The sequence below is a fragment of the Macaca fascicularis genome, chromosome 13, assembly GCF_037993035.2.
Source record: "Macaca fascicularis isolate 582-1 chromosome 13, T2T-MFA8v1.1".
Lineage (NCBI taxonomy): Eukaryota > Metazoa > Chordata > Mammalia > Primates > Cercopithecidae > Macaca > Macaca fascicularis.
The window spans coordinates 73,629,846-73,646,722 of NC_088387.1; the positions used below are offsets into that span (position 1 = coordinate 73,629,846).

A 16,877-nucleotide genomic window follows, 5' to 3' on the forward strand; every position below is an offset into this window, starting at 1 on the left:
ATCTGCCAAAGTTTAGGCAAAGATCATCCATGTTCTAGACCTTGAACAAGCACAAGGTGAAGATTAGGTGGTATTGTAGAATAGACACAAATCTGCCTATATTCCAGATTCCTCTCTAATACAAAGCAAAAGCTGTCTGCCACTGAGGAAGAGGCAAAATCCTTCGCCCACTTTAGTCCCAGGCAAAGGATGGCTGTTGCTAAAAGAAAAGTATAAAACCTAGCTATCCCCATATTTAATAAGGCAATGTGCCATGTACACTAGAAGAAAGGCAGAGCACGACTGCCATTTCCGTGCTCTGCCAAAGGTAAGAGTTCATATATTACATCTCACCTCACAGGATGGAGCCTGTCACATTTTATTATTTTTATTTTTATTTATTTATTTTTTTGAGATAGAGTTTCACCCTTGTTGCCCAGGCCGGAGTGCAATGACACAATCTAGGCTCACCACAACCTCCGCCTCCTAGGTTCAAGCGATTCTCCTGCCTCAGCCTCCCCAGTAGCTGGGATTACAGGCATGTGCCACTACGCCTGGTTAATTTTTTGTATTTTTAGTAGAGATGGGGTTTCTCCACGTTGGTCTGGCTGGTCTTGAACTCCCAACCTCAGGTGATCCACCCTCTCAGCCTCCCAAAGTGCTGGGATTACAGGTGCGAGTCACCACGCCCGGATTATTTTTTTATTTTGAGACAGAGTCTCACTTTGTCATCAAGGCTGGAGTGCAGTGGCACAGTCTTGGCCCACTGCAATCTCTGGGGGTTCCAGCAATCCTCCTACCTCCATTTCCTGAGTAGCTGGGACTACAGGCGTGTACCACCACGCCCAGCTAATTTTTTCTAATTTTAGTAGAGACAGGGTTTTGCCACGTTGCCCGGGCTGGTCTCAAACTCCTGGGCTCAAGTGATCCACCTGTCGCAGCCTCCCAAAGTGCTGGAATTACAGGTGTGAGCCACTGCACTTGGCCAAAGTTGAATCCAGTGTTTTTTGTTTTGTCTTGTGAGACAGAGTCTCCCTTTATTGCCCAGGCTGAAGTGCAGTGGTAAGATGGTCCTGGCATGAAACAGTTTACGTTTTGCTACTGAAGAATGCAGCTCTAGACTCTATACTAAGTAGATGGAGAGACTATCTGCTCCTGGGGGAGGCAGAGAAAGACTCACACCTGAAGCACAGGCATCCTGAGCCTGTTTAAGACTAATGCCGGAGAAGAACCAAGGATCCCACTCTGCCCCCTCCAAAAGCCTTGCTCCAAGTAACAAGCAATAGCAATCTAATGCTGTAGGAAGGGCAACAGGGAGAACTATCTTACCTCTCTCCCACCCTCAAATGTGGCACAAGCTGGAAGATGAAGTTGTAGCAGTAATGCCGAAACAAAAAAATCATATTACTCCAAACCTCGCTTTTAAACACAAAGTATTGGCAGTCCATCTCTGTAAGAGTCTGAAGATTGTGGTGTACCGATGGTAATTACTGCAACCACAAACACTCAAAACTCTTCTCAATTACTAACTAGACTGACCAATACCTGTTCACACTAACACCCTGACAGAAGTAGAGGCATGCCTATTTCTGGGTAGAAATATTATGTACTTCCGTCCCTGCCATTCTTTTACAATGTCTGATATTCATTCCAAAATTATAAAACACATACAAAAACAAGAGATTAAAACAGTCAATAAAACCAGACCCAGAGACAGACCAGATATTGAAACTGACAGACATTACATAATAACTATAATTCATATGTTTATGGATCTAGTGGGGAATTTTATCAGAGACAGAAACTTTCTTAAAAGGAAAATGAAAACATTAGAAATTAAAAATGTGAAGAAGTCCTTCACTGGGGCTTATCAGCAGAATGAACACAATGAAGAAAATGGGTGAACCCATAGAAAAATCAGTAAAAACTATCCAAACTAAGAGAGAAAGAGTCAGGGAAGGGCAAAGCAATCAAGAAGTAAGACAACTAGCAAATGGTCTAATATATTTTTACTTGGAGTCCTAAAAGTAAGAGTGAGGCAAAAGAAATATTTGAAGAGATAATGAGCAAAAATTTCCTAAATTTAATGACAGGCAATAAACCATATATTTAAGAACCACTGAGAAACCAAAGCGAGATAAAAATAAAGAACACCACAACTAGGCCCATTACAATCAAACTGCTGAAAAGCAGTGATAAAGAGATAAAGAAAAAATACTGAAGACAGCAATTAAAAAAAGAAACATTACATACAGAGAACAAAAATAGGAATGACAGCAGACTTCTCATCAGAAACTATGGGAGCCAGAAGACAACAAATCATCTTTAAAATACACAGAATAAAAAAATGTTAACCTAAATTCTAAACTCGTACACCACAAAAAAAGTTTAAAATAACCATTGCCAGCAAAACTGAATAATGAGAAATTTTAAATAAACTTCTCCAGGCAAAGGGAATTAATCCAGTAGGGCATCAGGCGCCGAGCAACCTTTTCTGTAAAGAGCCAGTTAAGTGAAATGGTGTAATATTATTTGAAGGTGGACCAATGATAAATTAAAGATGTATACTGAAAACCATATAGCAACCACTAAAACAAATAAATAAATAATAAGCCAATAGTAGAGATAAAATTGAAGCATAAAACACACACACACACACACACACACACACACATATACACAAAACACCTTGGCCGGGCACAGTGGCTCAAACTTGTAATCCCAACACTTTGGGAGGTCAAGGTGGGTGGTGCTTGAGGTCAGGAGTTCCAAAACCAGTCTGGGCAACATGCAAAACCCCATCTCTACTAAAAATACAAAAATTAGCTGCTCATGGTGGCACACAACTGTAGTCCCAGCTATTCTGGATGCTGAGGCATAAGAATCGCTGGAACCCAGGAGGTGGAGGTTGTAGTGAGCGGAGATTGCGCCACTGCACTTGAAGCTGGGCGACAGATCGAGACTGTCTCAAAAAAAAAAACCAAAAAAACAACAAAGAAACCCACCAAAAAACCAAAACCCAAAATGAAGAATACCTCAACCCAAAAAAGGCAGGAAAAGTGGAAAAGAAAATCAAATGAATAGCAAGGTAAGAGATTTAAACCCAATCATATCAATTTCATTAATTTGAATGGTCTATACTTTGATTATAAGGCAGAGGTTATCATATTGAATAAAGAATCAAATACTGATAGTTATAGGAGCACTACAGAAACTAGAAACAAAGAGCTAAAATGATAAAAAGACTAATCTAGGTACCTATAGTAGACAAAACATAATTCTGCTAAATTTATATCAATATTTAAGAAATTTTAAAACATCTCAAGCAAAAATAAATGATGAACTAATATAATTCAGTTCAGCTGAAGTGATTTGACTTGACTACTTTTTGTCTCCCCGGTTTGCAGATATTTTAAGGGCTCCATGTTAATTAGTTCCCCCACTTCCCAAATATAATTCATAAACACTGACCTTGCCATGGCTTCTTTCCACTTTCTGAAAACATTTATTCAAGGACAGATTATGTCGAACAGAATTCTTCCAGCCTGTTGGTGCAGTAGCAAAATATGGAAAATGGTCCAGAATCCAGCTATAAATTTCTTTGACAGGCAAACATTTATTTGGAGAGTGCTCAATAGCCATATAAATGAGAAGACTAAAGGAGTATGGGGGCTTTGAAGTTGCTGATTTTTTTTCTGTGTTCTGGTAGCAAGCTGGTCCAAAGGATGGCACATCATCTCCCTCTATGTCATACAATGGACTAACAATTGGAAGACCCTCACTTCCGAGGCTGAAGTTTGTTAGAAGATTAGTACTTTCATGAAGCCAGTTCAAGTTTGTGAGCTCATCATCTGCTGACTCACTGTCCACTAGAGTGGCCTTTGGCCTGGCAGCATCAACAGCTTCAGGCAAGCTTCCCATTTTGTAAATCTGGCTTAATCCTGCAATCTTTTCAGCTCCTGGGGTTTCAGCTCTCTTATCTGGAGTCATTCCAATTACTGGACCCATTTACTCTTATAGTTCTGCAACAAAGGAAACAATTATCAATGTAATACCTTAGAATCTTAAACTCTGGGAAAAAGAAAATACATATGTAAATATCCCCAAATCAGAGAAATTTTGCTATCAATTATCCCATATAATATTTAAGCATCACATTTGTATAATGAAGATACTACTGGTTATAAAACAAGGAAAATAACTTATATTAGTTGAAATGGCTGTAAATAAAGTGCAGCTTTATAGGACCAGGTGTATGGGTGATAGTAACACAATTAAATAATGCATTTTAAATACTTAGTACTTAAGCACCTAGCCCACACTAATCGCCTAATAGGAAGTGGCTATTATTACTTAAAACGGACAGGCTATTTCTTTGAATTATAAGACTTCATATGTATCTTAAAAATCTATGATTTTACAAATAGTTGAATCCTGAAAATAATACATTTGAAATATTATTTAAGCAATATTTTAAAATAAACCCTTTCCTCAAATCTCAACTATTTACTATAAAAAGAAACTATGTATACTATTTTTACAGCATATCATACTAAAAAGAGATAACATTTTTATTTCATTATTTATTTTTCATTGACAAATAATAATTATACATATGGGGTACAATGTGATATTATGATACATGTATATATTGTGAAATGATTAGCTCAGGCTAATTAATATATCCATCACCTCACATACTTATTTCTCTTTGTGGTGAGAATATTTTAAATGTTCTTTTAGGAATTTTGAAATATACATTATTATTAACTATAGTCACCATGCTATGCAATAGGTCAGTAGAACTTACTCCTCTTGTGTAACCATAACTTTGTAATCTCTGACTAACATTTCCCCTTTCCCTACACCCTCCTCCTACCCCCACCACCCATATCTGGTTAGCAACCATTCTATTCTATACTTCTGTAAGTCTAACAAGATAACATTTCTTATTCACTAAATTTATTATTAGCTAAATTAAATTCACTATAAGTTTATCATTTCTTTTTAAAATTCCAGTACTTTTAAACTCTGCATTCTATATCATCTCAAGTACTGACATTTCAAGGCTGACACTCTCTTAGTAAGGTCTGAACTGTCCCTGTACTTTCAAGGAGAGCGAAAAATAGCTGTTACTATTCTTTTTTCATTTCTATTTTCTCAAATGATTTTTGTTTTGCATTTTAAACACCGTTCTATTCAAAAACTTTATCATGAGAGAATAACAGACCAGAGAAGAAAGCAATAGGCTAATGTGCTATTTAATTAATTTTCAATGGCTCACAAAGATAACTCATTTCTAAACTCAGTGAAAAACCAACTATTATCCTATTCAACCCACTTATGCTTGTGTAACTGAAATAATTGGGGGGAGGGGGTACCTCCAGAGTTTTATTTTGCTTAGAACATAGATGGCAGGTTACTTCAAGAATTCTGAAAACCGGCTAATTTTATTTCTATTTTTTATGTCAGTTATGTAAAAGAGAAAACTGGTTAATTTTAGATGTAGAACAGTTTATCTGAATTCTGGGAGCTACCACCAGAAGTAGTTAGCCTCAGAGCACTCCATTAGCAACAGCCTTAGATAATACTTTAGCGCCCAGGCATTCTGCTAAACAATTTACATATGATATCTCAATTAACTGTCAATTAAATCCTATAAGGTAGGCACTATTATTAATTCAACTTTATTGATGAGGAAAATTAATCAGAGAGGTTAAGCATAAGTGGAACTGTCAGAATTTAAAACCAGGCAGACTGACTCCAGAAACAAAATTCTAACCACAATATGTGCTGGCAACAGTATGTACACAACACCTATGAGCACCAATGACTCAAATCCTATTCATTTTAAATCTTAACAGCATTCTTTCCATATCCAGTTCTTATCTCTCTCCTGTGCACCCATAACTTGAAACATCACGACACTGTAAAAAGGAAAAGATCAAACGATAACAGATTTGGTTTCTGTTTCAATCTCTTATGAAAACCACATACATAAGCATTCACATATATGAGCACACAAAGTATTTCAGAACTGATATCCTGTACTATATAAGTGATCAAATTATTCATTTTATCACCAAAGTCTCTCTATTCATAGGGACTTTAAAACATGATGAATGAGAATTGGTTGAATAGTGTCTTGCTTCCTTAAAAAACAAACAAAAAAACCCACTCTTTGGTGTACCCAGTGTTCAATTAAAGAAGGGAGTGATTAATTTCTAATGTTTCACTTTTGCCTTGTCACTTAAATCTCCATTCATCTGTCATTACATCTAGAAATTAGAAAGTACCAAACAGCAGTGGCTAACATTTGCTGAGATTTTACTACATTACAGATTCTATGTCATAGGCTTTAAAATGCATCATCTCTACTTACTCTGAACTACTCCTTAGTTCAATATATGTCCTTCCTTTCCAACTGTGAATTCCATGAGGAGTAAGTCTTTTTTTTTTTTTTTAAGAGACAGGGTCTCACTCTGTCACCCAGGTTGTAGTATAGTGGCGGTATCATGGCTCACTGTAACCTCCACCTCCCAGGTTCAAGTGATCCTCCTGCGCCAGCCTCCCAAGTAGCTGGGACTACAGGCGCACACCACCATGCCCAGCTAATTTTTAAATTTTTTATAGAAACAAAGTCTTGCTATGGTTGCCCAGGCTGGTCTCAAACAATTGGCCTCAAGCAATCCTCCCTCCTCAGCTTCCCAAAGTTTTGGGATTACAGGCATGACCCACCATGCCCAGCTGGGATAAGAGTCTTTTACTTTTGTATTCCTAATGAATCTTATCAAAATGTTGAGTATGAGTAGACACTCAAATCATAATTATTTCAGACAGAAATGAACTCATAATACAAATTGTATGTCTATTCTATAAAATGCTGCACTAACTGCCTTTAAGAGTTAATTTATTTTAGAAATGAATGCTTAATGGTAGGAAACATCCTAAGTGGTAACAATAAAAAAAACTGAAATTCATTGTTAAGAATAAGGAAATGGAAATGAAGTAAGCCATTTCCCTAAGGTACTAAAGCTAATAAAAAGCAGAGCCAAAATTATAAACAAGGCTAATATTCAAATTTCTGGCCATTACAGTCACTCTCAATTGCTCAAGTAACTTACATTTTTAGCAATACTGCTTAAAACAGAAATAGTGCGTTTTATTAACGTAACATACTCAAAAAATCAGTTTCTTGGTAACTATTGACTAAATTTTCTCATAAGTAATTTAAATGGTTGCAAGTATGTTATTCCTCTGAATTACAAGTTTATAATAAAATTTCATTACTTTAAGATGTAAAGAAATAGTATGGCAACAAATATGCCAAAGAGTTACAGAGTGTTAATCCAAGCAAAGTTTAAAAAACCAAGTACTGACATTATTAAAAACCAAGTACTGACATCATCTTAGTAAGGTTTGAACTGTCATTGTGTTTGCAAGGAGGAAAAAAAGCTGTTTCTAAACTATCCTTATATAGCACTTTAGAGCACTATCCATTTAGATGAGATCAGACATGTTCAGGGTGCTACGACTGTAGACAGAGCACTACCCACTTAGAATACTAAGTCCACCACAATGGATAAATAGCCAAATGATCTTTTCTCACATATTAAATACAAATAGCAAACAAATATATAAATTTAAAAATTATATAAAAAACTTATTTTAAAAATTATAAACAATTTTGGGCAAGGACCTAGGGCCATTTTGGAAAGCTAACTGGAAATGTGTATCAAGAATTATTAAAAATTTCATTCTTTGAACCAACAATTCCAAATGTGTCACTTTTGTGAAATAATCTTATGTAGGGAAAAAGATACTCCCTTCGCAGCCCACGATGTGTGGAGGGACACAGAGATATTCATCCAAAAATTATTAAAGATAATGGAAAACTATAAACAACTTACATTTTCTATAACAGAGAAATGGTAAACTAAAGCCCATCTATTCAATCTAATATTTAGTAGCCATTAAAAATGACTGACTTGAAGAATGTGAATAAATTAAAAACTGGTGAAAAAGTAAAAAATACATACAAAAAAGAAAACAGTGGTTTATATTACTAACAGTAATCTTTGTCTTTGTTGTTCTGTTTTCCAGTTTTTCTTTAATGTGCTTATTATAGTTTAAAATTAAAACAATAAGCTCAAGGGAGAAAAGGCTGTGCTACATTATTTTTAGTTGTAGTATTTCCATTTCACACACAGAAATCAAATCTTAAAAAGGTCATGGACTTATCAGAGAGCTCAAGTCAAAAACAGAAGCCACCTCTTGTATTCTTAGTACAGCCTGTTCTGTTACAAATCTTACATAATACGAATTAGCCCATTGGTAAATAAAGGAATGATTTTAGTACAATGTAAGTCACATTGGTTTGTACATGATTCTTCTCAGCCTATGTTTTTGTACTACCAAATAACAACAGCTGAACCCAAAATAGGCTAACACAGTGGAAAGCAGCAAGCTGCTGAAAAGACAGTATGGTACACAATTCTCATTCAACCCATGTTCTTCTTCTTGGCACAGTTTGGCCACATGCTCTTTCTTGCAAGTGTTTAATGAGCTCTTCTTTCCAAATCTTTATGCATTTTACCCTGGCCTTCATAATCCTGTAGCTTCAACCCTTCCTCGCACCGTGTTCATCTTCTTTTAAAAATCCTAAACTGACCATATTCCTTATTTGTGACAAATTTCTTATGTGTTTTAACATATTCTAGTATTCTCATTAAGATTTTTTTGTTAGTATTCTGGATACAAAGCTGCATATTTTTCACTTTTGAGTGAGTTGGCCCATCAGCTGAGCACAATTTTAGTGTTTTCAGGAATATATAAATATGCATTATTACTACAAAAAGATCTGTATATTTCACAATAAAATCAAGAAAACTTTCAATTTTATTTATTTTAAAAATTATAGTCTAATGAGAAACTGCATCTTAAAATGAACTGAAACCATTCACTAGCAGAGCATTAATAATATGCATGGTCAATTTGCTTCATAAAGCCAAATGCATAAATAGAAGGAAACCTGGGCTTGTAACATAACATTTTATTACTCCTTTAAGAACAGTATTTCAACGGACCATATAAAATTGTGGTACATAACAAATATTACTTTAAAAAAAGCCAAAATAATATGATGTGGGATTTAAAAAATATATTCTAATTTTTAGGAGTATAACTAGCTTAATCCAAGTAACTAATACAACCACTAATAAACAAATTTCTAAAGCCAAGACACTGCTATCCAAAAAAGTAGATAAATGGACTATACACTTTAGCAAAGTACAAATTTGTGTTAAGGCTTCCATCTTCTATATTCTAAAAAAGAAAAAGAATTATTCACAAGGAGATTTTTAAAAGTGGAGAGTTAAAGCTTTGTGCAGTGGCAGTATCGCAGCCAATGAGGTTTATCTGAGCACAATTATTGCTAACTGGAAACTTTTCCCAATACCCCACTGCAATTACTTGCAATATAGTCAGCACTGGCAATTTTTGATAGTCTCTATGGAGACATAAACAAATAAAATACGAAAAATAAATAAAAATAAAAGTGGAGAGTTCAAACCAACCCAGTACAATCACTCTGGAACCCATCTAGAGCTTGATTGTGTGCCTGCCATGGCGGTATCTTGAGAAGAAGGCCTGAGATTTAAATGTACTATTTTTTTTTCCACCGTTGTGCAGCTCATGCATCTCTGAAGGTGTCTAACAGAGATCTGCACATCTGCGTATTATGTTCAATGTTATAGTGATACCCTACTCTAGGATAAGAAAAATAAAATTACGTATTGGAATTCTCTGAGCGTTTCCCAAAAGGTCATAGAAGAGCATTTTTGCTTAGGTCGGTATTAACATCGGTAAGAGAGAAACGCTTCAGAGACTACATAAGAAAAGGGAAACAAAGCCACAGAATTTTCAGCATTACCTAAAACACAATATGCTGCATTACAGAGAATTAGATGTGTCACAGTGATAGCCTTTTTTGCCCAAAATAACTAAGAAACCTACTAAACACAAAACGTTGGTTTAACCAAACAGAATTTTGACTTATTTTTCTACACTTTTAACTGATTATATTAAAGACTGAGTTAACAAAAGGTTTTTTCTTTATATTTTTCCAGATGTTAGAACCCTTAAACGTTATCTAGCCTTCCACATTTATACATCATGTAAAATAAAATTACATGGAAGACATTCCGAGACTTGTTTTTTCTCTCATCAAATTCATTAACATTATTGCAGCAGTAATTCATTTTTAGGGAGACTAGTATTCCATTTTATGAATATTCAATAATTTCTTATACTCTTAAGGAACATTTAATTGTTTATGTTTGGGACTACTAAAAGTACTATTGTTATAGAAGTCTTTGTTCATATCACCTGGAATACAAGTGCCAAAAATTTCTCGAGTATACATCTAAAAGTTGAACATATGTCAAGAAGCAGAATTATTTGGTCACAGAATAGTCTTCAACTTTAATTGATGACCAACTGCTTACCAAAAAAATGCTGAATCAGTTACCACTAACCAGGAATGTATATACCAAATGCTTCATGTACTTGCCAAAATTGTTTTTTGCCAATCTGATGACTACTGTATTAGTCCGTTCTTAAGCTGCTAGAGGGACATATCAGAGACTGAGTAATTTATAATGGAAAGAGGTTTAATTGGCTCACAGTTCTGCACGGCTGGAGAGGCCTCAGGAAACTTACAATCATGGCAGAAGGGGAAGCAAAAACATTCTTCTTCAAATGGTGGCAGGAAAGAGAAGTGCTGAGCAAACTGGGGAAAAGCCCCTTGTAAAACCACCAGATCTCGTGAGAACTCACTATCACAAGAACAGCTTGAAGGGACCACCCCCATGATCTAATCACCTACCATAAGGTCTCTCCTCAACACGTGGGGGTTACAATTCGGATTACAATTAAAGATGAGATCTGGGTGGGGACTCAAAGCCAGACCATATCAACTATGAAACTCTATCTCCTTGTAGTTTTAATTTGCATTTCCCAGATTAGTAACAGGGTGGAATACCTTTTCATTCATTTATATCTGTATATGGATATATAGAATATGAATATATAGATATATACGAACATACAGCTATGAATATATACCTATCTATATACCATTTGGGTTTCCTCTTCCATAAAGCATCTATTGAAGCCTTGTGCCTATTTTTCTATGAGTTTTCTTAATGATTTGTAATGTGTGGATACTAATACTTATATGTGATACAAATATCTCTCCCCAGTAGATGACCTGTCTTTTCAATCTCTTTATTAGTTGTCTTTTAATAAGAAACTTCTTTACTTTCATATGGTGGAATTTATTAACCCTTTTCTTTATGGTCTGCAGTTTGTTTTATAGTTTTTGCCTCCTCAACTCACCAAAAATGTATACGCGTATTTTTTATCCAATTTCATCTTTCACATATAAACATAAAATTGTTCCAGCACCATTTATCAAAAACTTCAGGCCGAGCGTGGTGGCTCACACCTGTAAGCCCAGCACTCTGGGAGGCCAAGGCGGGCGGATCACGAGGTCAGGAGATCGACACCATCCTGGCTAGCCTCTCTCTACTAAAAATACAAAAAATTAGCCAGGCGTGGTGGCGGGCGCCTGTGGTCCCAGATGCTTGGGAGGCTGAGGAAGGAGAATGGCGTGAACCCAGGAGGCGGAGCGTGCAGTGAGCCGAGATCGAGCTGCTGCACTCCAGCCCCCGCAACAGAGCAAGATCCTGAGATTCCGTCTCAAAAAAAAAAAAAAAAATTCATTCTTCCTGTTAGAAGAACCAATCCACCATCAGTCCTTAGCGTCCCTGCACACTCTCATCTGTTAAGAATGCAAGGCCTTTTATCTGGGCCATTTCTCAATTTTTGTCCGCTGCAAGCAAACCTGAAGTATGATTTAACATCTCCTACTAAAGAACAGGCCAACTTCCAACATCTCTTCTCTCATCCATGAGATACTGAGAAAAAAAATTTTTTTAATTTCCATGTGATTAAAAAAGTTTTTTTTGGTTACCTATTTCTAATCTAACTGAGTTGGTATTACAATAGTGTATAAGGTATCAATCTCTAAAATTTGTTGAAACTTGTTTCATGGCCCAGTACATGATTAATTTTCATAATGATTCACTTGATGTTTCTATGGTGTGTGGATGAAATATAAGTCCATTGGATGAAGCTTGTTAACCGCACTGTTTAAATTTTCTATATTCCTACTAATCTTTTTTTGGGATCTGCTTTCTACATCAAATACTTAGGCAGATATATTACAATCTCCTGCTATACTGGTAAAATTTTTCAATTTTTTCCTTGTACATCTGTTAACTTTTTGCTTCATTTTGTGGCTATGGTTATTAATTGCATGTAACTTTAAAACATATATACTCCTACCAAATTAGCCATTTCCCATTATGTATCAATTCTTTTTGTCTTTAAGTCTATTTGAAATGATGTACTAGCTTTCTTCCCATTAATATTAGCCAGGCAGCAACCTAAGTGTCCATCAACGAAAGGAATGGATGTGGTCCGTATACACAATGGAGTACTCTTCAGCCATGAAAAAGAATGAGATCAGGCCAGGGGTGGTGGCTCACGCCTGTAATCCTAGCACTTTGGGAGGCAGAGGTGGGCGGGTCATTTGAGGTCAGCAGTTCAAAATCAGCCTGGCCAACATGGTGAAACCCCATCTGCACCAAAAAAAAAAAAAAAAAAAAACCACAAAAATTAGTGGGGCATGGTGGTGTGTGCCTGTGGTCCCAGCTACTTGGGAAGATGACGCAGGAGAATCGCTTGAACCTGGGAAGTGAGGTTACAGCGAGTTGAGATCACACCACTGCACACCGGCCTAAGCAACAAAGGGAGACGACTCAGTCTCATAAAAAAAAGAGAGAGACCCAATCATTTGCAACAACATGGATGGAACTGGAGATCATTATGTTAAGTGAAATAAGCCAGGCACAGAAAGACAAACATCACATGTTCTCACTTATTTGTAGGATCTAAAAATCAAATGAATTGAAATCATGAACATAAGAGTACAAAGACAGCTACCAGAGGCTGGCAAAGGTAGTGGGGGATTAGTGGGAGGGAGGTGGTGGTGGTTAATGAGTACAAAAAAAAAAAGAATAAGACCTACTATTTGATAGCACAATAGGGTGACTATAATCAATAATAACTTATTTGTATATTTTTAAATAACTTAAAGAATGTAATTAGATTATCTGTAACTCAAAGGATAAATGCTTGAAAGGATGGATACCCCATTTCCCAGGAGGTGCTTATTTCACATCACATACCTGTATCAAAACATCTCACGTACCCCATAAATATATACACCTACTATGTACACACTAAAATTTAAAAAAATAAAAAAAAAATTGCCAGGTGTATGTTTTTCCATCATTTTACTTTCAACATTTTTGTTTTCTTGTAGTCTCTATTCTATATCCCATATAAATGAATATTGTTTTTAAAGGCATGCATGTATTTGGATTTACTTCTACCATCCTTTTTGGTATCCCACTCTTTCCATGTTAATTTTTATCTTTCTTTTCTTGCCTTCTTTGGTATGATTCTTTTTTCTCATTCCATTTCTTTTAATCCTCTATTAGTGTGGAAGTTATATACATATTTCTATCATTGAAATGTTACCTTATAATTTTTGATATATACTTCTAAAATTCCAGTTATCTTTAGTCTGCTCCTAAACAATAAATAACAATACATATATATACACATATATATATATATATATATATTTTTTTTTTTTTTTTTCTTTTTTTGAAACAGAGTCTTGCTCTGTCACCCAGGCTGGAGTGCAGTGGCACAATCTCAGCTCACAGCAACCTCCGCCTCCCGAGTTCAAGTGATTCTCCTGCCTCGGCCTCCTGAGTAGCTGATACTACAGGCGTGCACCACCACATCCGGCTTTTTTTCAAAAATATTTTTGGTAGAGACTGGATTTCACCATGTTGGCCAGGCTGGTCTCGAACTCCTGACCTCAAGTGATCTGCCCACCTCGGCCTCCCAAAGTGCTGGGATCACAGGCGTGAGCCACTGTGCCCAGCAACAATAAAAAGATCTTTACATGATAGCGCCAGTCACCTTCTCCTTGTTTATAATATAATATAGCTTTTTCTTTTTCGAGACGGAGTCTCGCTCTGTTGCCCAGGCTGGAGCGCAGTGGCACGATATTCGCTCACTGCAAGCTCTGCCCCCCACCGGGTTCATGCCATTCTCCTGTCTCAGCCTCCTGAGGAGCTGGGACTGCAGGCACCTGCCACGATGCCCAGCTAATTTTTTTGTATTTTTAGTAGAGACGGGGTTTCACCGTGTTTGCCAGGATGGTCTCGATCTCCTGACCTCGTGATCCACCCGCCTCGGCCTCCCAAAGTGCTGGGATTATAGGCGTAAGCCACCGCGCCCACCCAATATAGCTTTTTCTTAACTTCATAAGATGCTATTACTATTTATGCAGTCCATTTTTATTCACCCATATAATTGTCACTCTCTTTCATCGTTTCTTCTTAAATCTCAGATTTTCTACCTATGATCATTCACTTCTGCTTAAAAAATAGTCTGTCAGTGAACTTTCACATTTTGTTTGTATGAACATGTCTTTATTTTGTCCATGATCTTGAAAGATGTTTTTGCTATAGAATTCTACACTGTTATTTTGTCTCACATATCATTTCATAGTCCATTACTATTTCCATTACTGTTATCGAAGCCTGATAATCCTTTGGAGGCAATGTCTTTTCTCTTAAAAATGTTCCCTTTATTAACCTCTTTGTATTTTCCAATTTCTTGTCTATATTGTGCTCTAAATTTCCTAAGATTTACCTTTCATTATGCTAACTTTTCAATATATTTGCTTTTATACCTATTCACTGAATTTTAATTTCAATTACTATTTTCATTTCCAGAACTTCTGTTTCTGTTTCAACATGTTTGCTCTTTTTATTTTTAAGCCTCTTACTGAACATATTAAATGTATTTATTTTCTATTTTCCATCTGATAATTCCAAAATGTGAACTATTTGCAGATCTGACTCAAATGATTCTCTTATATTGTGCCTTTTTTCTTGGATGGTCTGCAGTTTTTATTATAAGCCACTTATTTTCATTAGAACTTTACCAACGGGAATTCTTTGATAATGATGATTACACGTTAGGTTTTATCAGGCCCTTGGGAGTAGTAACAGCCCAGGATCATTTTAAATTCTTAAGGTTTAGTGTGAATTCATGCTGCAACTAGTGTGAGAACTGGTTTGTGGTAGCACATTTTCAGTGACATTTTTTCGATTTACAGCAATATTCAAGAAAAAAATTTACCTGTAGAAACCCTGTGGGCATAAAGGGAAAGAATTTCTATATCACTCTTACAAAAGTGCAGTACAATGGGGTTCCAAATTAATGAGGAAGACTATTTCCTGCTAAATGCTCCACCCTGATTGGGTCTAGGCTTTGCTTCCTGATCCCTGAGCCCCACAAAGCCAAGAACAGAGAAGCTCACCTGTATGGCAAATATCCTCAAGGCAATAGCCAGGTTCAGAACTCAGCTTGCCCTAAGTACTCTCCCCTTTGCGCCAGAGCACTGATGCATTTAAGATTTTATTTTATCCAGCATTTTAGGTTGTTTTCAGCAGAAAGCTGAAGGTACTTGGTACCTTGATCCAGGTACATGGTTCACCATGCTGCTGGAAACAGATATTTACATTAATTTCTGATGACAGTGTCACTAAAGTACATTATCCTTTATTTTAGCACATAATTTCTTATGTTTTCTTTTCTGCCTCAGCACACTTCAGAAGTTTGACATACTTCTAGCAAGAGTTGCTCATTATGACAACGAATCCCAATCGGAAGTAGGTAAAGTACATATCCCTGGAGGTAAATGATTAATGGATACATTCTACAGGTCACAAGTGTTGCAAATTTTCATTTTGTGCTTTCATTTCAATAATAAAAAATGTATTTTGCCATTTTCAAAGAGAAAAGTGAGAGATATTTTTAAAGAAAACTGCTCTAAGAACTAAAGTTGCAGATTCTCAAAATGAGATTTTTTTTTCTTTAAAAGAGATCCATATTATTTGAGAGAGGCACTGCTCCATACTGAAAGGTCTCACATTGCTATATTTAAGTTACCAAACAAACCTTACTTCCATATCTTAGTCCTCAATGGTACTGTATGTAGTCAATGTACCTGATTATACAGGTCTGCGATTCCTTATCTAAAAACCTTAGGGCCAAATATATTTCAAAATTCAGAATTATTTTGGATTTCAGAAAGGTAATACGGTATCTATATATATACATATATTTCTCTCACATCCTAGTGAAGTCTAAGGCAATACCCCAAAATAAATATGTTAATATTTCTGTGGCAAAATGTATATTCACACTAAGAAGGGGGTAAAGACCACCAATACCCTTATATCCATTCAGATCATGTTTTACCACTATAAGGGTTAAGAAAACTTTTGGTTTCCGGAGGATTTTGGATTTCTAAATCATGGAAATGGACTTACCGATTTATTACCTGTTACAGAATGGAAAGCCAGGTAAAATTCATTAGAATTTCACATACCACCACAGATCTGAATAAAATCTTAATAATGGTAAAGAGCTCACCTTAAGGGACGTGAATTTAATGCATAAACTTTCTGATTCCCCCACCCCCACAAATACTTATAAGTCTCTTTTTTGTCTATCTGTGGTTTAACAGTTGAGGATACAGAGTAAGTAACCTCCTGGTAAGGAAATGTATTATGAATTACTATAATGTCAGAAGTACCTAAATGTACATAGGAATTTTAAATATAGAAATTTAAATCTATATAAAATGTATATAGGAATTTTAAATGCTAAAGTATTAGCTA

General features: G+C 35.9%; 1 protein-coding gene and 1 non-coding gene across 12 annotated transcripts in view; one reads left to right on the top strand and one right to left on the bottom strand.

Annotated features, from left to right (window-relative positions):
* The window catches only part of FOXN2 (forkhead box N2), a 65,147-nt gene that overhangs the window by 29,780 nt on the left and 18,490 nt on the right, over positions 1 to 16,877 (bottom strand). For 8 of the 11 annotated variants that reach the window (XM_005575934.4, XM_005575929.4, XM_005575930.4 and 5 more), the window contains one exon: positions 3,451 to 4,001. In XM_005575934.4, coding sequence (XP_005575991.1) covers positions 3,451 to 3,987 — 537 coding nt within the window. In that variant the 5' untranslated portion in view covers positions 3,988 to 4,001. Of the gene's footprint in view, positions 1 to 3,450; positions 4,002 to 15,511; positions 15,696 to 16,877 lie in introns of all 11 variants that reach the window. The other 3 variants (XM_065527107.1, XM_045369361.2, XM_045369360.2) reach the window with 2 other exon arrangements.
* LOC123568556 (U4 spliceosomal RNA) lies at positions 9,357 to 9,496 on the top strand. Its single transcript, XR_006691919.1, has one exon. It is a non-coding gene; the product is annotated as a U4 spliceosomal RNA (small nuclear RNA).